The sequence below is a fragment of the Thermothielavioides terrestris genome, chromosome 4 (assembly GCF_000226115.1).
Source record: "Thermothielavioides terrestris NRRL 8126 chromosome 4, complete sequence".
Classification (NCBI taxonomy): domain Eukaryota; kingdom Fungi; phylum Ascomycota; class Sordariomycetes; order Sordariales; family Chaetomiaceae; genus Thermothielavioides; species Thermothielavioides terrestris.
In genome coordinates, this window is record NC_016460.1 from 993161 (window position 1) to 1013682 (window position 20522).

The 20522-nt window shown below is 57.9% G+C and overlaps 7 protein-coding genes across 7 annotated transcripts; 5 read left to right on the forward strand and 2 right to left on the reverse strand.

The window, feature by feature from the left end:
* Nucleotides 1-18: 18 nt before the first annotated feature.
* THITE_2118525 (uncharacterized protein) lies at nucleotides 19-2407 on the forward strand. The gene is made up of 4 exons (XM_003655108.1): nucleotides 19-303; nucleotides 402-1739; nucleotides 1827-1924; nucleotides 2004-2407. The coding sequence occupies exons 1-4, from the start codon at nucleotides 280-282 to the stop codon at nucleotides 2029-2031; spliced, it is 1488 nt and encodes a 495-aa protein (XP_003655156.1). The 5' UTR covers nucleotides 19-279; the 3' UTR covers nucleotides 2032-2407.
* A 1-nt stretch (nucleotide 2408) lies between these two features.
* THITE_2118529 (uncharacterized protein) lies at nucleotides 2409-3122 on the forward strand. The gene has a single exon (XM_003655109.1). It carries the CDS (start codon nucleotides 2559-2561, stop codon nucleotides 2934-2936), a length of 378 nt encoding a protein of 125 aa, XP_003655157.1. The 5' UTR covers nucleotides 2409-2558; the 3' UTR covers nucleotides 2937-3122.
* Nucleotides 3123-6806: 3684 nt separating this feature from the next.
* THITE_2118531 (uncharacterized protein) lies at nucleotides 6807-8882 on the forward strand. Its single transcript, XM_003655110.1, has 3 exons — nucleotides 6807-8250; nucleotides 8349-8700; nucleotides 8789-8882. The coding sequence occupies exons 1-3, from the start codon at nucleotides 7063-7065 to the stop codon at nucleotides 8863-8865; spliced, it is 1617 nt and encodes a 538-aa protein (XP_003655158.1). The 5' UTR covers nucleotides 6807-7062; the 3' UTR covers nucleotides 8866-8882.
* A 729-nt stretch (nucleotides 8883-9611) lies between these two features.
* Nucleotides 9612-11341, reverse strand: THITE_2118532 (uncharacterized protein). Its single transcript, XM_003655111.1, has 3 exons — nucleotides 11070-11341; nucleotides 10703-10947; nucleotides 9612-10576 (listed from the first exon to the last, which is right to left on the reverse strand). The coding sequence occupies exons 1-3, from the start codon at nucleotides 11077-11079 to the stop codon at nucleotides 9929-9931; spliced, it is 903 nt and encodes a 300-aa protein (XP_003655159.1). The 5' UTR covers nucleotides 11080-11341; the 3' UTR covers nucleotides 9612-9928.
* Nucleotides 11342-11943: 602 nt separating this feature from the next.
* Nucleotides 11944-14363, forward strand: THITE_2118536 (uncharacterized protein). Its single transcript, XM_003655112.1, has 4 exons — nucleotides 11944-12190; nucleotides 12322-13714; nucleotides 13774-13947; nucleotides 14011-14363. The coding sequence occupies exons 1-4, from the start codon at nucleotides 12132-12134 to the stop codon at nucleotides 14026-14028; spliced, it is 1644 nt and encodes a 547-aa protein (XP_003655160.1). The 5' UTR covers nucleotides 11944-12131; the 3' UTR covers nucleotides 14029-14363.
* Nucleotides 14364-15945: 1582 nt separating this feature from the next.
* On the reverse strand, nucleotides 15946-16850 carry THITE_2130521 (uncharacterized protein; the record flags this gene model as incomplete). Its single annotated transcript, XM_003655113.1, has 4 exons — nucleotides 15946-15987; nucleotides 16029-16049; nucleotides 16299-16597; nucleotides 16640-16850. 4 exons carry the CDS (start codon nucleotides 16848-16850, stop codon nucleotides 15946-15948), a joined length of 573 nt encoding a protein of 190 aa, XP_003655161.1.
* Nucleotides 16851-18661: 1811 nt separating this feature from the next.
* Nucleotides 18662-19609, forward strand: THITE_113550 (uncharacterized protein; the record flags this gene model as incomplete). The annotated part of the gene is made up of 3 exons (XM_003655114.1): nucleotides 18662-18841; nucleotides 18974-19154; nucleotides 19452-19609. The coding sequence occupies 3 exons, from the start codon at nucleotides 18662-18664 to the stop codon at nucleotides 19607-19609; spliced, it is 519 nt and encodes a 172-aa protein (XP_003655162.1).
* Between the last annotated feature and the right edge of the window lie 913 nt (nucleotides 19610-20522).

The following is a 20522-nucleotide window of genomic DNA, read 5'->3' on the forward strand; positions in this document are numbered from 1 at the left end:
TTCCACCCCACTCCCAGGGAAGTTCACCCCACTCAGGTCCCAGAGAAGTTGCGCTCGCAGCGGCTTCTCAAAGCTATGACTATCACCCCACCATTGCCTTTGCTGCTAATTGGGAGCTGCAGGAGTAATCCGTGCATACCTCCCCAAATACCTCGTTCCACTTCGACCAAAACAAAAGAGCTCGACGTCGCCAGAATCAGCTACGAACTGACACACGGCCGTAGCCCTTCCTCGCCTTCATACTGGCGCAAGCGGAGCTAGCCGCACCCGGGAGGCACGATGCCGGTTGACTACAGCAAGTGGGTATGCTGCTGTCCGCTTGCAAACCCCTGGAACTTGCTCTCTCTTCCCTCCGCGGCCGGAAAAGCAGAGCTGACTGACCAACCACACCGTCTCCCTAGGATGCGCTGGAGCTCAGCGATGACTCCGACATCGAGGTGCATCCCAATGTCGACAAGCGGTCCTTCATCCGCGCGAAGCAGCACCAGATCCACATGGAGCGGGAGCAGCGCAAGCACCAGATCGAGACGCTGAAGTACGAGCGCATCATCAACGACGCGCTGATCAAGCGCATTACGTCGCTCCTCGCCTCGCTCAAGGCCCATGCCGAAGACGCCAAGACCCGGAATCCAGGCGAGGTGGCCTTCCAGGCCGTCATGGAGACGGCCTCCGGGCTCGATCCCAAAGACGACGAGCCCCCGCCGCGCCCCGCCGGCGTGCACAACGCCGAGGAGCCGCTGCCCACGTACACCAAGATGATGGCGACGCTCCTGGACCAGGTGAACAAGACGCTCGACGAGAAGAAGGTCGAGCAGGACAAGCGGTACGACGGCATGGTGGCCGAGATCGAGGACCACCTGCGGAAGGTCACCGACCTGCAGGGCGACCTGCACAAAAAGCTCGCCGAGCTCGAGAAGGAGGCGTCGCGCAAGATCACGAGCGAGAGCTTCCACACGGGCTTTGACAGCTCCCACATCAACAAGTCGTCCAGCTCCGGGGCCAATCAGTCCAGCAGCAAAGTCGAGCTGCTCAACCCCAACTACGCCAGCAACGCCGCCAACGCCGCCGCATCTTCTTCCAAGCCAGCCGGCGACGACGACGACGACAAGGACGAAGAAGTCAGCGCCTCCCCGCTCGCGCGGGAATTCGCCAAGATCAAAGCGAACGACTACCGCGAATCGCTAGCCTTCCTGTCGCAGCACCCGGAGATCCTGACCGAGAAGGAGACGGACGGCCTGCTCGTGCTGGCGTTCGACGCGCAGCTCGAGGAGCGCGGCGACTTCGCGCGCAACTGCGTGCACCAGGCGCTGCTGCTGCAGTACTGCCGCTCGCTGGGCCGCGACGGCGTCGCCCTCTTCTTCAAGCGCGTCACGACCCCGGGCCACCAGGCGCAGGAGCTGTTCCTGCGCGACGTGCACGACACGTACACGCGCATCCGGACGCGCGCGCGCGAGATCGTGCTGCAGCGCGCCAAGGACGCCGCCGAGGGCAAGACCGGCGAGGAGGGCGGCGTCGAGCAGATCCAGCTGCATGCCGTCGAGCCCGGGACGGTGATCAACATTCGCATCCCGGAGGCCGGCAGCGAGGATCCCGACGTCAAGCGGGGGAGGGAGATCTTTGAGAGCTTCTCGCCCCAGATGAGAAAGGCGCTGGAGTCGGGCAGCTTGGATGAAGTAAACAAGGTGCTTGGAAAGATGAAGGTGGACGAGGCGGAGGAGTTGGTGGGGAAGCTGGGCGAGGTGAGTCCACTCCTTTTTTTCTTTTTCTCTCTGCTGTTCTTTGGGGCTATCGATTTCTGTGACGAAAAAAACTAACGATGCATCCAGGCCGGTATTCTGAGTCTGGAAGAGGAGATTATCGATGCCACGACCGAGGAGGGCAAGGACAAGTTGAAGAAGATGGAGCAGGAGGCCTCGGAGGCGCAGTATGCCGATGACCCGGAGTGAGGGTCCAAGGCAGGTTGTCACGAGAAGACGTGTCTAGTCTAACGTTCAATATGCCAGGTTCTCATCGACTCAGGTTGAGCTCTGAGTGAAGTCGGCTCTCTCACTTTGGAAACATCGCTACTCAGAGTGAGCCCACTTGCCTCCCTTCGAGGATATATTAGGAAGTAGCCATTTTACCATCCATCAAACCATCTCTATCTCATACTCTCTGCTCATAGCTTCCTTCCTTCAACAGCCATCCATCTACTTGGTGCTGAAGCTAACAAACCCGGCACCCGCCAATATCTGCGGTCCTTGCTTCTCATCATCTTTCCCCCATTTCCAAGTCTCTCCTTGTTTACATGTGCCACAAACAAGACACACTCTACCACAGGCACAACAATAACCTTCTGCCGATCCTGAGATCGACCTCAGTCTTGGGCTTGCTTCCCTTCGTCTGAAATTGTTCTTTCCTTACGACTTCCCCCGGCCCAGGGGGGTTTCCAAAGTTATTTTCTCTTTTTCTTCCTTCTACCCTGCCGCGTTCAACATCACACCTCCACTCACCTATTATATGCTCCTCTTTTCCCTTCCTTCCTTTCATCGGCTAACCGTCCTGACTCAGTCATTGCCATGGCTTCGGTCTCAGAGTCGCAAAATGTGCTGCCACTGGCAGAGTCGTTGAACGCCCAGCCAAGCGAGGACAAGCCTCCGGCCGACTTGGCGCTCTGCTGGCAAGACCTGGACCAAAGCCCGCAAGACCCAGGGCAAACGATGGCCAACATCGCCCTTTCCCAGACCTGGAGCTTTGCCGCGGTTCCTGCTAGCCCGGTCACGCCCGAGTCTGCCAGCTCAAGGACTGTCCAGTCGTCGTCACAGCGGGACATGGACGTTGCCGTCTCGGAAAACATTCAAGGTACTGTCCCGGAAACGTCTGGCTCGGACGTCGTCCGAAGCGAAGCGAGCAGATTTCAGGTTACCAGCCAGGTTTCGCTATCGACCGGTGCGTGAACCCGGTATGTCTCGTGACAGATGATGAGACTGACCGCGTACAGCTACAGCAGAGATATGTCCGCTCCAGGACACCCAGACTCCACCCGCGGCCAATGGTGCTAAGTCGGGAGGGTTGGACGACGAGGAGGACGAGGACGATGGGGACGACGATATATTGGCGGCTCTCCGCCGGTGCAGGAACAAGGTCTTCCGTCCGACAGAGGCGCAGGCCATCCGAGGAACCCCTTGGAAGTTAGGGGATGCGGCTGCCAATAACACATTACCAGCGCTTGCTCGCCTAGACAAGACGGCGGGCGATGGAAAAGTCCTCCCCATTGTAGCCAGCACGTTCCTTACCAGATACGACTACGCCGGCTACTCGAGACGAGATGCTGAGGCCGAGGAGCCCACAACGTCTGACGAACCCCCCAAGAGACGGGAGCTCGAGGTCATCGACCTCACTGACCTGCCGGATCCGGTTCCCGGCAACGAAGGCAAGCGGAAGAGGCTTGATGAGCACGGGCGCAAGAAAAGGCACAGGTCCGAGCGAGGGGGCTCGCAGGCGCGCGAGAAGCGGTCCTCGTCTCACAGGCACTCCAGCGGCAAGCGCCAAAGTGATAGCCGCTCATCGAGCTCCCGCAAGGGGAATGAGTTGTCGCCCCGTCAAAAGCATCGCCACCGGGACAAGGACCGGGAAAGGCCGCCGCACCGAGAGTTGCTCGGGCGTTCTAATCAGCAGCTCCAGCAGGAATCTCCGCAGATTTCCCAGCGAGAGCCCCGCCAGCAACTCGTCCCTGGAATTCCTGATAAGGAGCCACCTCCGCAGCAACAGTCTGCGGCCCCTGCGCAGCAAACTCATCAGGAGAGTCGCACAGTTCAGCGGATACGTCCAGCCCCAGCCTACACACGCAGCTCGGGCCAGCTCGTCGCCGCGGCCAACAAAGCGCCAGCAGTCGGCGGCCATCTGCCGGTTGCTAGCCCGGAAGACGACGCGGAATTCTTTCACAGCTTGAGTTCCAAGCAGCCTGAGAAACACAGGGCTCAGTTAGTGCAGAGCCTGCCGTCCGCCGACAGGCAGCTGAACCCGAACAGCTGCCGCGGAACAAGTCAGCGACCAGCGCCTGCGGGACCGCCGCCCAGGCATGCCCCAGTGCCGGCGGCCCCCAACCACACCACCAGCCGGCTGCCGCAGTCTCGCAACATCTTCCAGCCGCAGGCCTGGTCGGCCCGGCCATCAAACACTCCGCAGCCTCGCACCGACATCCCGCCAGTCCAGACCATCCTTCGACCGCCAACCCCTCCTCCTCTCCCCCGGCACTCAGCCCCTTACCAGGCCGCCCCCAGCCTCCGCCGGCAGCAACAACTGCCGCGCGCCCAAGCCCAAGCCCAAGCCCGAGCTCAAGCAGCAGCACAGCACACGGCCGGCTTCCCGCCTCCGCCGCCACCGCCCCCGCTCCTCGGAAAACCCATCCCCGCCCTGCACGCCTTCGGCCCGGACCGCACAGCGATCCACTACGTCGTCTACCGCACGCCGCGCTTCACCCCCGCGCCATCCACCACCACCACCACCACCACCGCCGCCAGGCACGGAACAACAACCAGCCCGACCGCAGCAGCAGCATCAGCAGCACCATCATCAAGACGACAACAAGACGAAGAAGAAGAGGAAGAAGAAAGCGAAAGACAAGCGGCGGTGCGCCAGACCCGCGCAATAGCATGCAGCACGCACGCGTCGGCGGCGCAGGCCAACGCGCAGGCGGCGGCGCGGCTGGGGCGGCTGCGCCGGGGCGTGGTCGGGCAGAGCTGGCGGATGGTGGCGGCGGCGGCGGGGCACGCTTTCCTTTCTTCGTCTTCGTCGTCGTCTTCTTCGTTGGGGGCGGCTTCTTCGGTGGGGGCTGCTGGTGCTGGTACTGCTGCTGCTACTGCCGGTAAAGAAGCGCCAGAGTCTGCGCCCGTGACAGAGCCGGTGCTGCTGTACGAGGGGAAGGTGGTGTTTGACGGCGGCGGGGTGCAGTTCTTCTGGGTGGCCGAGGAGCTGAGGGATCTGGAGGAGTGGGCGGCGGCAGCCGGGGGCGGCGGGGTGTGGGTGGATTCCGGGAGGGCGGGGGTGTACACGAGGAAGAGGTACGATGTGTGGTCGATGGCTTACTACCTGAAGGGGGACGAGAAAGTCAAGGGAGGTGGGCAGAGCGTTGTTTTTGATTGTGGTGACGGTTCTGGCGGGGATGATGGCAGACGGGAGGGGAATCCAGGAGGGCCAGCGGAAGACAGCGAAGGCGGGCTAGAGGACGAGGTCGGAGGGGGAAGGCCGTCTGAACAAGTTGGGGAAGGGGCTGAGGATGATGGAGAGCGCGGGATGGCCGTGGCTGGCGCAGACGAGGAAGTTGAAAGCGGCGGGGACGATGAGGAGGGCGATAACGGAGCGGCGACGCGAGAAGGAACTGGGGATGGGCCTGAGGAACAACGAGACACGGATACCAACGAGCAACAGTCCATCCCTGAACTCCCGCCAGCAAAAGAGTCGGAAGACCAAGCGCCAGCACAGGCAGAAGTTACCGGAGAAGACACCAGAGCCAAAGGAATACAACCTGACAACGGCAGCGGCGGCGGCGGCGGCGACGACGACGACGACGACAGCGACGATGACGACGAAGACGACGGGCCAGAACCGGAAGACCCTCCGCTCAGGCCCAGCCCCAGCCCCTCCCCGCCGGCCCTCACCCCGTACAAGCCCCTCCTCGACCAGCTCGACATCCAGACGGCGCTGCACAGCAGCTACACGACGCTCGCGCAGGCCAACCGGGCGGCGCTCGCCACCTTCCTCGACCTCGCGCGGCCCAAAAACATGGCGATGGAGGACCACCACCACTACCGCTACTTCGTCGAGCCCGACGCGACGGCGCGGTTCGAGGCGGGCGGCTTCGGCGCGAGCACGTGCGCGGAGCCGGCCAGGATCGAGTGGGACCCGCCGGCGAAGAAGTACCGCTGGCCGTTCGTGCGGCTGGTGGTCGAGGTGGCGGCGAGCGAGCTGCGGGGGCCGGTGGAAATTGGGGATATGGTGGTGGAGGGGCCGAAGGGTGGCGGTGATGGGGAGGGTGTTGGTATTGGTGTTGGGGGGGGTGGACGCGGAGGTCAGCGGGTGGGAAGGGCAAACCAAGCGGTGGTGAGCAGCAGGACGGTGGATGACGCGAGGTCAAAGCCGGCCGCGGCATTGCCGAGTCCGGCGGAGGAGGAGTCCGAGGAGGATGTGAGCGAGGAGGAATGACACGAAGAAGAGTGTGTAGAGATGGAAGGGTGAGGGGGAGGATGGGGAGGATGGGGAGAAGGATAGATGGCTATGCTATTGGGCTGTGTATAAAACCGAGAATCGACTCGCACGGGGAAGGGAATGGCACTCAGGACTTATGGCTGCTACTACTGGCAGAATCAACCACTCCCGCTTTCAAGCCGGACTGATATGTGACTTGGAGCCAATGTACCCTTCGGCTAAGGTAAGAGATGAGAGAATGATCAAGTCCCGAACCGCAGCACGCTCGGGGGGAAAAAGAAAAAAAAAAATATGCACGACTACTTCGGCCACAACTTGTGGAGGACTCCAGGTGTACATCTCGCGACAGGTTGGTTCTGCTACCATTCAGCATTGTGCTGTTGTGCAACTGCCTCCCCATATGCGCGGACTTGCGTATGAGCCAACTCAGGCCCCTGTCGACCATGGACGCGGCAGAGCCTCCATAGGTACTGTACGTACCTTCGGTATGTGATTTTGTGGGGCAAGCTGCAGCATGCACTGTTAGCGCACCCCGCAGCTGAGTGGCTCTCGGTGGGGCCTGCCCGAATTTGGACCCAGGGCCGCAGGTGGGCAATGGGCATTGAGTGTCGGATGCGGCCCAGACGTCATCAAGCAGCCAGAAACACCAGCGCGATTGAGCAGCCCAGCCGAACCAATTCATCCCCGCCAGTTCTCCGCCAGGACCTCCGGGGCGCCGCGAGAACAATTGGCCGTATCGTGGACATGGCCGCAAGGTAGTCAGTCTTTCGCCGCTTGCTGTTTTCTTTCTGCTGGGCTTGAAAAACGACAGAAAAGGCCGAGACCTGTGTCTCAGACGCAGCGGGTTCAGTCAGTCCCCATCGGCCGTCCTTCACCATGGCGAGCCCATCCGCAAACGAGGACACGCCGCTCTTGTCCGCCACCGCGCCGCCGTCTCCCGAAGCCACAAAAGATGCAAGGCCTTCAAGACCCCCGCGCAATGTCACCTTCAACCCGAACCCCGTCACCAAGACGATCGAGCCCGAAGCGGCCTACCCGCATGCGCGCGTGTCGCCCCAGCACCGCCGCGAGGCGCCCGCCACGCCGACCGATGGGTTTTATTATGGCACCGGCGGGTTAGGCGGTGGGGCGCCCGTGCTGTCGGCCTTGAATAGCAAGCTCCGCCGACGCAACAGCCACGGCGGCGGCGTTCCGGGCGGGAGCGCCGCCAGTGGCCTGCCGCTGGTTGCTCCGAATGGGGGACCGCAGCCCAAGGTCGGCCCGCAACGCAGCACCAAAAACTCCCAGAAGCTCAAGCTGCTCCCGAATCCCGAGCTGGAGGCCGACGTCGACGACGAGAGCGGCCGCGATGTCTACTCGCAGTACACGCGCATTAAGGATCCCACTGCCCGCCGCGACGCCGCCCGTCTCGGCAAGGCGGACCGCGACAGACTACCGCGCGTCACGGCGTACTGCACCGCGAATCGATACCAGATGGACGCACTAATGCGCTTCCTAAAGGGGAGGGGGAGGACAAAAGGGGCGAACCCGAAGCGGATCGACGAGTGCATCTACACACCATACAGCTACACCTTCAAGCACGAGGGGAGTGCGCGGCAGGAAAGACGCCTCGAAGTGCATTCCAATCCAGAAAGGCGGCATTCGACGGGAGACTTGCATGACATCCCCAGCGAGAGCACCCAGTCAAGCCTAGGGGATGGCCTACCTGAGAGCCAGGAGAGCGTCGATGACATGCTCGTCGAGCAAATGGCCGAAGCAGACACGCTAGCCAGCGAGCTTGCCGACTTCGACATTCACGTGCACACCCCCGAGGTGTTCCTGTTCGCCTACGGCGTCGTGGTAATATGGGGCATGTCCGCCGCCGAAGAGCAGCGCTTCCTCAGGGAGTTGGCCAAGTTCGAGCTGGAAAAGCTGAAGCCCGAAGACGTCGAGGCGGAGAAATTCAACTTCTACTACACGCACGAGTACCAGGCCCGCATCTACAACGATTTCATCACCCTGCGCGACAAGAATAACTACATGACCAAGCTGGCCATCTCGCACGCCCTGGCACAGAGCGTCAAGGTGCGCATCCCGGCCTGCCCTCTCCCCCTTTCCCCTAACCGCTTCATTGTCACCTTCGCCCCCCCCAACTGACAACCACACACCCGCGCGGCCTGCAGACCTCCCTCTTCGAAGAGATCGTGGCTTCGACCATCGACACGTGCAAGAACATACCGACGCAGCTGGCGCTGACGGGCAAGATCGCGCTGTCGCGCTCCGAGATCAATATGCAGATCGGCGAGCTCTTCATCCTGCGCATCAGCATCCACCTCAACGGCTCCGTGCTCGACACCCCCGAGCTGTTCTGGGTCGAGCCCCAGCTCGAGCCCGTCTACCAGGCCGTGCGCAGCTACCTCGAGATGGACCAGCGTGTCGGCTTGTTAACTGATCGCCTCGACGTCATCGCCGATCTGCTGGCCGTGCTGAAGGAGCAGTTGAGCCATGGCCACGGGGAGAAGCTGGAGTGGATTGGTGAGTTCTCCTATTTTTTTCCTTTCACACTCTTTCCCCCTACCCCTTGCATATTCTCGTAATCGCTATTCAACTGATGCAAATTAAGTCATCATCCTCATCGCCGCCGAGATCTTTGTGGCCTTGATCAACATCGTCGTCGACCTATACGTCGGCGTCGATTAACTACCGAACGAGAAACACATTTCTTCAGGCGCAACTAATTACTCCCGTCGAGCGTCGATAGCCTAAGCTTTACCGGCGCCTGTATTTGCCTCCGGCGTCTGTCCTCCCCGCGCTGCCGATACTGCTGCACTGTATTGCTACTGCTACATCTGACTCGATTACATACGTCCATCGCTCGGCGATTCGGTCTGTTCGTGACAGACCGGGAAAGAGGGGAGAAGAGAGTCCAAGAGCGAGCGCTTATTTGATCGTTGGGTACGAGGCGTTGGCGTCCTGGTTTACGTGCAATCATAACCGGGCCTGGAGCTTTCACTTTTGCATGGGCCGGGCCGGCCTCCGAGGGGTAGACACAGACAAGCAGGCAGGCCTGGCTATAGGCACAAAGGCCTACATACAGGCCTGGGAGCAGCGGTAGCTGTACTCCATTCATGTGTATGCATTGTGGGCATCCGTTTTCAATACCATGTAGACAGGCGCTTCGCGGCGCGGTATGTACATCCGGAGCGGAAGGTGTCAGAATACCGGAGCAGGTATGCAATCCTGATACCCCAGGTTGTCTGGAGGTCTTTGCTTTTACGTTCTCAATGCCTACCTAAGGTAGGTAGACCATCTCATTTTGAGAGGGCCGAATGGGAGCGCCGGTGCTCACGGACTGTCTTTCTGCTCCAATCGAGGCTTACAAGGCGCAACGAACGAGGCCGAAAATAGACCCAGATTTGCAGTACCGGCACCAATCTTCTCACCGTTGATCTGTTCATGTCGAAAAAAAAAAAATCCCGAATCCATTACCCATTACCGACGCCATGTCCGTAGCTGTCTGCCCCTTACCATCCCAGCACCCAGCCCGTTACAGAATCTAGAGACTGCTTGTGGAATACAACATCGAAGTCAGCACTTCGAGAGCATCCGCACCCCGGAATGCAAAGCCAAAGCCGGCAGCAGAGTAGGGGCTCCTCTGATATCTCTGATATCTCCCCATCGCCCCAGAGCAAAAAGACCTAGCTAGCTAGCTGCTCCCCAAAAACGGCGCGGACCACCAGACGAGGGAAGGCCGCCGGCATCTCTACGCCGCGGCCTTCTCCCCCGGCGTCTCCTGGTCCGTGTCCGAATTCGCCATGTCGACGTCCTCCTGCGCCGCGCGCGCGTCCGCTCCCTCCCGCGCCGCCGGCCGCTCCGGCTCTGTCGACTCGTCGGACTTGTCCTTGTCCGCCTTCGCGCCGCTGTCCGCCGCCGCCGCCGTCGTCTTGTCCTTGCCCTTGCCCTTGGCGTCGTACGCGGCCTTCTCCTTCTCGTACTCGGCCAGCAGCCGCCCGGCCCGATCGCTATACGCGTTCCGCCGGTCGTCTGGCAGGCTGTCCCAGCGCCGGGCGAGCTCCTCGTCGATCGCGTCGTCGTTGTTGCGGTCGCCTCCCTCGGCGTCTTTGGCTTGTTCTTGCACGACCGACGGCCGCGTCTCCTCGCAGTACAGGTCGAATGCGCTGGCGGGCTTCTTGGGAGGAGCGCCCTTGTGCGTACCGTTCGTCTTACTCGACGAGCCGTCTCCCTGCTGCGCGCCCGACTGGGCGTCGGAGCTGGGCGAGTCGACTAGCCGGTTCTGGCCGATGCCGGTTGAGCCGGGGGTGGCGGTGGTGTGAGAGGAGAGCGCGTCGAGGTTGGGAAATGCCGACGGCTTGCGGTGCCCACGCTTGATGCGCAGCGGCTTCTCCTTCGGCTGTGATGGCGGGGCGGGTGGTGTCAACGCTCCTGCTGGTCTGTCCGCGCGGAAGGGGGAGGGGAGGGCGCGTTTTGTCGCGCGGTGGTCGCCGCCCGAGACTCAACTGTCCGGCTAGGCACTTACTGTCGGCGGTGGGCTCGGGCTGCCGTCTGAATCCTCCACGTTTGTGCTTGTCCGCTTGGCCAGCTGCTCCAGAAGGAAGGCTCGCTCCAACCGCATCTTCTCGACTTGGCGCTTGAGGCGGGCGAGGCGCAGCCTGGCGGCATCGTTTGCCTCTTCGACTTCGCTCGTCCGCTGCTTCAACTGGATGCACTTCCGGCGGTAGGCCTCCTCGACCGAAGGAGGGAGCGCTGGCGGAGCCGCCGGAGCTGGCGTTGGGCCAAGGCCAGAGTCAGAAAGCAGCTTCACAACAAGTACAAGCAGATAGATTGCTTCAATTGGTGGCCATTCACGTGCTGTTGGCCAACTGAAGGAAATCGCGGCAACTTACCAGGGGCCATGTCGACTTGTGAGTGGCCCACGGCGTCTGCTGGGTAGCGCTAATCAGGTAGGAATAGAGAGAAGGAAGAGAAAAAGAACTCAGATGGCAAGAGGAAACAGTTGGCAGGAGGGGGACAGGGAAATTGTTGGCAGAAGCGATAATATCGTGATGGGGTGGACAAGAAGAGAGACTGCGTTTCGGTGCTGCACGAAAATAACGTGAGGTATGTCCCGTGAAAGCGCGACAGCTGGATGGTGAAGCAAGGCTGAAGCCTGGGGACCCGCTAGTTTGGAGCCACGGGGCCTGGAGCATTGCGACCCGCTTAAAAAAACATGACAGATATCTTAGAAACACATGGCAGCCAGGGGAGGCTCGTGCGCTCCCACCAAGGTTTTGCAGCGAGCGCCACCGCAACCCCTAGCTAGCATGTCACAACAGGAATCGCGAGGGGAACTGTTGAGAGATCCAAACAGTCAATTCCTACGTTGCTTACCAAAGGAGAGGGCATTTGCAAAGATGGATTTAAAGCTATATTAGACACTGACTAGAGGAGCCTCTTATCGATAAAACACTTATCGATAGAGAATAGTCACGTGACTCTTTGACTCCGAGGCTTGGGCGCACAGTAGGAGGTTAAGGCGGGCAGTATTTAAGCTTGTTCAACTGCATTTTGAGCATTTTCGCCAATTCTGCGTTTTCCATCAAATCTGCATTTGCTGGCCTCTCAACAATACCAGTAGCACCGTCGATTTGTAGCGATTCCTAGGGCGACTTTGCAGCTAGCACGGGCAGCCCCTGGCTGGCGTGTGTTTCTAAGAAATCTGGCATGTTTTTTTAAGGGAGCGGGGAGCGTTGCGGATTCTCCCACTGGATCCCGGCTGCTGCGGGGCCAAGGCTGCCGCCGCGGTGTTGACTTTCGATTTGCTTCCCAACTTTTTTGAGGGAGCTCCACACGCGCGGGCAACTGTGGAAGCTTGAGTTCCATGCCCCGTTGCCCGATCCACGAGACAGAGACATCAAGACCACAGATTGGACGGCCAGCAACACGAGAAGCTCTGTTAAGCCGCCGCCATGTCGCTCAACATCCCCAGCGCGCCAAATGCTGGCCTCTTCAAGCAGGGCTACAATAAGTGAGTGTCTTTCTCTTTTTGACTTACCCCGCCATGGGCTGCTGTCTGGCTGCTCTCTGGCTGCCTGCCTCCCGACGACGGCATTCCAAGCCGAGTGGATGCTGACCACCTTCTCCGCCGCCCGTCCATAGCTACGACTCGGAAGATGGCGCCGTCTTGCGCAACATCGACGCCTGCCGGGCCATCTCGTCGACCGTCCAGACGTCGCTGGGCCCCTACGGGCGCAACAAGATCGTCATCAACCACCTGCAGAAGATGATTCTCACCTCCGACGCCGCCACTATCCTGCGCGAGCTTGATGTCGTGCACCCCGCCGCCAAGCTGCTCGTCATGGCCAGCCAGCAACAAGAGTCCGAGATGGGCGATGCCACCAACCTCGTCATCGTCCTTGCCGGCGAGCTGCTGAGAAAGGCCGAGGACCTGCTGCGCATGGGGCTGAAGACGTCCGACATCGTCACCGGGTACGAGCGCGCCCAGAAGATCGCCCTCGACACCCTCGAGGAGCTCGAGATCGACAAGGTGGAGGACCTGAGGTCGCAGGAGGAGCTCAGCAAGGCCATCCGGACCGTCATCGCCAGCAAGCAGAACGGCAACGAGGACTTCCTGGCGAACCTCGTCTCCGAGGCCGTCCTCTCGGTGCTGCCCAAGAACCCGGCCAACTTCAACGTCGACAACGTCCGCGTCGTCAAGGTCATGGGCGGCAGCCTGGACCAGAGCCGCGTCGTCAGGGGCATGGTGTTCGCCAAGGTGCCCGATGGGTCGGTCAAGGCGGCCAAGAACGCCAAAGTCGGCGTGTTCACCTGTCCGATAGACATCTCCCAGACGGAGACTAAGGGCACCGTGTTGTTGCACAATGCCAAGGAGATGCTAAACTTTACCAAGGGTGAGGAGGAGCGGCTCGACGCCGCCATCAAGGAGCTGCACGACGTCGGCCTGCGCGTCGTCGTGGCGGGCTCCACCGTCGGCGAGCTCGCCATGCACTACTTGAATCGGTACGGCATCTTGGTCATCAAGATCCTCAGCAAGTTCGAGCTGCGACGGCTGTGCAGAGTTGTCGGCGCCACGCCGCTCGCCCGGTTCGGCGCGCCCATGCCCGACGAGATGGGCAACATCGACGTGGTGGAGACGCAGGAGATTGGCGGCGACCGGGTGACGGTCTTCAGACAGGAGGACGAGGCGACGCGGACGGCCACGATCGTCGTCCGCGGCGCCACGCAGAACCACATGGACGACATTGAGCGGGCCATTGACGACGGTGTCAGCGTCGTCAAGGCCATCACCAAGGACCCCAGGCTTGTTCCCGGCGCTGGTGCCACAGAGGTCGAGCTCGTCGAGAGGATACAGGCCGTTGCCGATAAGACGCAGGGGCTGGCGCAGTATTCGATCAAGAAGTACGGCGAGGCCTTCGAGGTGGTGCCGCGGACGCTGGCCGAGAGCGCCGGTCTGGATGCCACCGAGGTTCTCAGCAGACTGTACGCCGCCCACCAGAAGGAGGATGGCTGGTCGACGGGCGTCGATATCGAGGTGCGTGGTTATAGGTTAATCGAAGCATGCGCCGCTTCTTTTGCTGACTGCCCGCCTAGAACCAAGACAACACCGGCACACTGGACGCCGAGGACGAGGGCATCCTGGACCTGCTGGTGAGCAAGCAGTGGGCCATCAAGCTTGCCACCGAAGCAGCCCGCACGGTGCTCTCAGTCGACCAGATCATTGTCGCCCGGCAAGCTGGCGGGCCGAAGCCGCCTGGTCCTAACCCTGTGAGTTTGCGTTAACCTAAAAGGTGTCTGGAGTTGTTGCTAACTGAACCGTGATCTTGGCAGAACTGGGACGAGGATTGAACGCGATGGTCCTAACTAAGTGGTGTTCGCTCTCTCGGGCCGGGAAAAGGGGTTCACTTGCATTTAGACTCCAGGAATTCAATGTCAACGTCCAATATCACACCCACGGCTGGTGTACGTGAACCTACACAAGCTGCTGCAGCGTGTTCTGCGCTCTCCCGCGCCATCATTGAAATCACGTTGCCTTCGACTCCTTGCTCGGTGTTCGCGGTCATGGATCCCTTCCCTCCGCTTCGGCCAGCATTCACCGTTGGTCCGGCTTGTATAAAGTTTCAACAACCTCTCCTGAGAGACTCGCCGAGTATGTCGCCCAGGTGGCACCCCCAGGGTCTTCCTCAAGGCAGAAACCGTGTCCTTCCGCTCGTGACTCACAAGTAGTGGCTGCACCCGTCTCATCCAAACGACAACGCCGTTCTCCAGGGCATCCGAGATCCAGCTGCTCGGCCGGCCACACGCACACAGTCATACTGACTCCCTGCCCACTTCACCTTCCTTCCCCTTCCATCTCATGATCCGCTTGCCTTATGGTGGGAGAGCCCCTTGCTCACTTCGAGTTACCCCTCAACCGTGCCCAAAAGTGGACGAACTTTGGTGTCATTTATACATGCCAACCAGTACAAGTCTTGATTGATGTAAACAAGTGAAGGAACGAGGCACTCCCTTCAGTAAGTCTCACAGCCACGCGTAGAAAGGACATACGACACACATGCGGAAGAATGAGCCACATCATACCTTCGTCAAATCTCAAATTCTTCTTTTCTTGTTTTTCCTCTCCCACACTGCAAATGTACGATGTATTCGCACATGTTCATCCGACAACTCCGAAGCCCGACGTTTATTGACGTCTGACACACGTCCCGTCTGACTGCGTTGTCTCGATGCCCATACCTGTGAACGAAGACCGTGTATCGAAATGGCCTTCTTTCTTACCTACGGGCCCACGGACACAGGAAGATGGGAACGGTAAGCCGCGCTCGCTCGGTCCTCCTTGGCTTGGGTCTTGTGATGCTGTCCGTGTGCAGCATGGCGGTCGCACGGGCGTTGGGATAGCCCGTGGACATAGGTAGGTATGCACATGCACACAAACACACATATGATACGTCGGAGACTGTGCTGCCATCTGGTGGTCTGCTGGAACGCACTGTCGATCGATCTCCATGGCTATAGTGGACAGTATATTAGGGCTGTAGATCGGGTGCTTGGCTTGGTTTGTTGCTTGGCTCGGTTAGGTAGTTAGGTGGTTGCTTGCTTAGTTGCTTGCCTTGGAGTCGGTCCGAGTCTGGTGGGAATGTTTGTTTGAGTGAACTCATAGTTTAACGTTACAGACCGGATCGTGGGCTGTGGGCCGAGGCTTCATGTTTGTGACCGGCTCTGGGAGGGAGGATAACTACCGAGGCTTTGCCGTTGTTTTCTATATGTTCCTGTTTATTCTGACAGACATGTGGGCATTGAGGGTTTGGCGGATGTCGCGCCGCCCAGATCCCATTCAACTTGGGCTCTTCGCGCTAGGCTTGCCAACATCTCGTCATCGTGATTTCCTTTCCGTGTGTGTGTGTGTCTCGTGCTGTTTCTTAACTGTTTTTGACACCCCGGTCGCCGCAATAATTTGCTCCAGAGCATCTGAGAGACTGAGATCGCCCTGATGATCCAAGACGCCGGTTGCCGTCCTCCCCGCTCCGACACACAGACGGTCAAGGGCAACCCTCACAGTTGCAGAGTAAACTTAATTCGGATTAGTTAGAGCGGAGATCTCTCCGGTATTCGCTCGCGATCCCGCGCTTGCAGATGCATCCGTGACGGTGGCCGGACCGTTGCGGGGTTGTTCGCAAGCATTCCTCACTTGGACAAGGGCTTGAGTGAGTCGAGTCATAGCCACCGCGCTCGAGTTACACGACCAGACATCTGGGGAGGGAAAGGCTAGAAGGGTTTCTGCGACATGGCGCTTGGAGCACCTCTGAACTGCATGTGCCAACGTGAGTGAGACCATGTGGTTAACGAACCTGATGCTGAGTGAACGTATACTGTGTACGGAATACACTAGCCATGACAAGGTCTCGAGGGCCCCGCCGGAGTCCCGCAGCGACGGTCCTCTGACCGTCTGACGAGAATGTGATTTGCAGATCTTATCGAAGATCCTGATGATGCTCGCGCTAGACGGCGGTTCCGTCGATCCGAGACAGTCCACACGCAAACCGATTGCGCAGAGGTTTGGGCTGTACACAAGTTACGGAGCACAGATCCGTCCACGGGTCTGCAGTCGTTGAGCTCACAGTCGTGGACGGAGTAACGACACTGGACTTGCTCACAGTGTGCGCGGTTTGAGAGAAATTCAGGTTGGGCCTACTGTACTGTGTAGGAGCCATGGGTTGCCGGCACGGCGGCGTGTGGCACGAAAAGGAGGTGGATTGCGGGGGAACAGCCGGGCGGGGGGCGGGGATCATCACGCCGTCCGCACGGACCAGAGGCGCTACGGCGCCCCTAGCGTAGCGGCGTTGCAACTGGTTCCCCTGCTGAGGTGCTGCACTGCAACCCGGAGACCCCGTCGATAGCGCCATTTCGCGCCTTCTTGCTGCATTCCCCGTTGCATCGTGTTGGTGCTTTTGGCACTTACGGTCGCGGTCGCTTGACGACTGCAGGAGATTGATGAAGAGATTGATGAACCAAGCAGCAAGGACGCTGTGGCGGTGAGACTGGGTGACCATGCCAGATATCATACGGTTAGAGTCACGGACGTCGCGGATCGGCCACGAGTGTGGCCTGCCGGGCTGTGATCGACGCGCTCGATCTCGTGGATTGAGCCGCAAAGGACCGACAACATCCATCGCGGATCTGCAGGGTTTCGAGCGCCGCGGAGACACTCAGTTCTCAATGTAAGTTCTCTCCGCACAAGCACCGGTTGGAAGTGAAACGCTGTGGCGTTGGAAGGCAACGAGTCTACTGTGATAGCGTACAAGGTAACGAGCAGCTTTGACATTCATCCACTGTGACTGGTCCATCCTCCTCGGAAGTTCCGCGGTGTCGGGTCGCGAGGAAAGTCCCTGGGTACCCCCCGACCACCTACCGCGACGATGCTGAAACGTTTGGTATTCTTTCTAGAAGCCTGAAGCAAGTTTAAGATACCCAACTACCGAAGATGTGAGAAACTAGGTAGGTAAGGTAGGACAGTGTCTCGCCCGCCTCGGTGGGTTTTGAAACCGTTTCGCAGCTTGCCTGGCAGTACACTCCACCTCAGTACCACGCCCGTGGGTGGTCCTGCAGGCTGTGCCGCAGAGGGACACGGAATATCGTGGACACAAACTACCTTAGCGCGCCAGGGGGGGTGGCAAAATGATCTCTGGGACCATTTTAGAGCGTCAAGATATTTCGCCTGGAAAACAGGCTCCTACCGGTCCCGAGTTCAAAATATCTTGTAAAGAAAATGATTTTTAACTAAGAGGATTAATTCAAATAAAATAGGAATTTAAAGAATAAAAATATCTTATAGTAAATATAATCTTTTACTAATAGGATTATTTTAAATAGATATTAATATTAGTAACTAAAGATAATTATTAATAATAAAAAGAAACTTATAATTTAAAATAGTTTTAATTAATTTAAAATCAACTTTAAAGTAGAAGATTATCTTATAAAATTTTATTATCTATATACTTATATATAAAAGTAAGCTCTTTTATTTATTCTAGATTTTTTATCTTTTTTGTTTTTTTTTTCTTTTTTCTTTTTTTTTCTTTTTTTTCTTTTTTTTAACTGAAAAAACTAGACTTTACGAAGAATCGAACTCAAGGCCTACACATTACAAGCTTATAGATTTACCACTACGCTACGAGACTACGAATTTTACAGTTGCACGTTGAAAATTTCACACTTATCTAGAGGGTATAGGCTAGAGGGCATAGGTTAGAGAGTATAAACTAAAAAAATAAAAGCAATCTTTAAGGTAGAAAATCATTTTCAAAGAAAAGAATCTTTAATCTAGAAAAAAAGCTTAACTTTAAAATCCTCCTATAGATCTAGGATATATATAATAAAAAACTAGTATAGTGATTATTTTACTATTAAATATATAATTTATCTAAGTGGTTCTTATAGTATATAATAATTTTAGCTCTATAATAGTAGTAGTGATCCTTTTTATTATATAAAGTATATTGTAAACTAAAAAACTATTTTAGCTCTAGGAAACTATAACAGAGATCATTTTGCCACCCCCCCCTAGCGCGCTAAGGTAGGTGTATGTGTACACTACTAGGTAGTGTAGTGCCAAGCTCCAGCCTCCCACCGCTTCGAACGCATTTCCTGCGTAGGTCGAAAGCACTGAGGAACGCACAGGTCCGTCCAAGCGACATTGAGTAAGTCAGCGCGTTCTGTTTCCCGCCTTTCGTGCGCTGGACTGTGCCCCCCACAAGAAGTCACCCGGCGCATGGCCGGGCGTCACCTAGTGGTATACTACTGTGTAAAATCTCCTGCAACCATCTCGGACTCACCGACCGAGGGGCTCGTCGAGGTGGCGGCGGGGCATCCAAGACTCCCCAGTATTGGAGTTAGGGTATCCCGTTGTCTTTGCCGTGTTGTGTGACCCCCAGCGCCAGGGCCCAAGTCCCGACGCCACACTGCATAGTATGATGTCGCGATGGTTCCAGCCGCTCCCGGTTGCAGCGACCGGCCAATCCTGCTGATAGGCGCTTCTGCCTGCCGGTTGCACGGCGAGAGCTGGGACCAACTCCGATTCGGCTCCCAAGGCACAGTCGAGACGGGGCGTTGGACCCTGGTCCACCAACTCCTCAGTGATCCCTCTCAACGCATCCGCCCTGTCCTATACACTATGGAATCGATGCGCAGGCGCCACCACGCACGTTGCTGAGCAGACGTTGAGCGGACAGGAACTGACCCGTACGGAATACTTCTGGGCTCTTGATTGCCGACGAGTTACTGCGTACTGTAGTTAGACTCCGGGTTAGATCTCATCATGAGCCCCGGCAACGGGCCGCCGGCAGGCGTGGGTTTGTTGTCTGCCGGTTCCGACTTGGACGGCAATCGGGACCTCGAGGTATTTAGTATACCATTATGGAGTACCTTTAGTTCTTCCGTCATCTCAGTCGTCAACCAGTCGCCTACACAGCAGTGTAGGTATGTACACAGTAAGGTAAGGTAGTGTAGCTTGGACGTTACACGACGGATCTCAAATGGGAGTGGAGCGATGCCGGTTTCCGCTCGCCTCTTCCATGATCTCGCAAGCATGCCTCATGAGCCCCGGGCCAACGTGCCGAGAGAATCCTGCGCATGGTTCGACCCGTCTGTTCACGGGCTTGGAGTGGGAGGGACTCCCTGGTTTTGGCGATGCGCGCACGGACAATGCATCATCTTAACTTTGGTCTACTTCCGAATAGAGTAAGCTTGCATCCTGTGGCTCCAGCACGCAGTAAATGCTATCGATCCTACCTACCGCGGTATTCCAGAGCAGGGCAGGTGGATGCACCTGCAGTTCAGTTTTGCCAGCAGTGACCGGTGGGAAACGGTCCAGAACAAGAGTCGCGAGATGCGGATCGCCCGTAAATCGTGGAGCGTGTGCGCTAGTTAGGTAGTTAAAGGGCATGGCAAATCGTGATCACTGACTCCCGCAGAATGCAGATCGTTCGCTCCCCAGGGCTGAGTTAGGGAGGTCTGACCTTTGACAGATCTGACTTCCTATGATACCTGAGGAGTACGAGTTGACCTTCAATGGCAGCGTTCTCTATGCGGTTGCCAGCTCGAGACTTTGTCATAAAAGTTGGGAAAAATTATGGGGGCGGCTGGTTGTGGTCTGGAGCTTTTACATTCTTTGAGCCTTCGAGAAGCTCTGAGCTTCGCTCCTCATTCCTGCATTTGGGTCGTGGGCGCTGGATTTGGGCAATGAGATGTTTCTCGTTCGCCCCTTCTTGGAAGCCATCAAACCGTGCAAGCCGCGCTAGTGCGGTCTAAGAAGGTGCTCGCTCTTGGCATCCCATGCAATAGTGTCCACTAGTTGACAATTCTCCGATTCAAGGATTGCGTCCCCTACCTAGTGTAACAACCTAACGACTTCACTACTCATTGCTCGGCGCCACCGTGGCACGGAATACATAAGGTACGCAGGTACATAAAGGATTCCGTCATAGTGTATAATAACCTTTTTTGCTGACGGCGGCCCGAAATAGGTAGTGTATATCCGCTGCCACGTGCAGGACCATGCGCTCAGCTTGCTTTTCTTGGCGGAGCGAGAAAACGGAGCGGTTTGTGGTTCACCTGCAGTTATTCCGTCCACTTCACAGGACCAGGTGCGTTCATCAGTCGGCAGCTCACACAGTAGCTTGAGTGGTTGGAGCCGGGCACCACCCAGTTGTGGTTAAATTTTCCGATGTCCTTGTGTTCTCCTATCGTTACCGCTTTACACTAAACGCTGGGATTCCCTGCCTCGACCGACTGAGGACGGTCGTATTCGCCGCTGCTGATCCGTTTTTTTGCGGCCTAGGGGA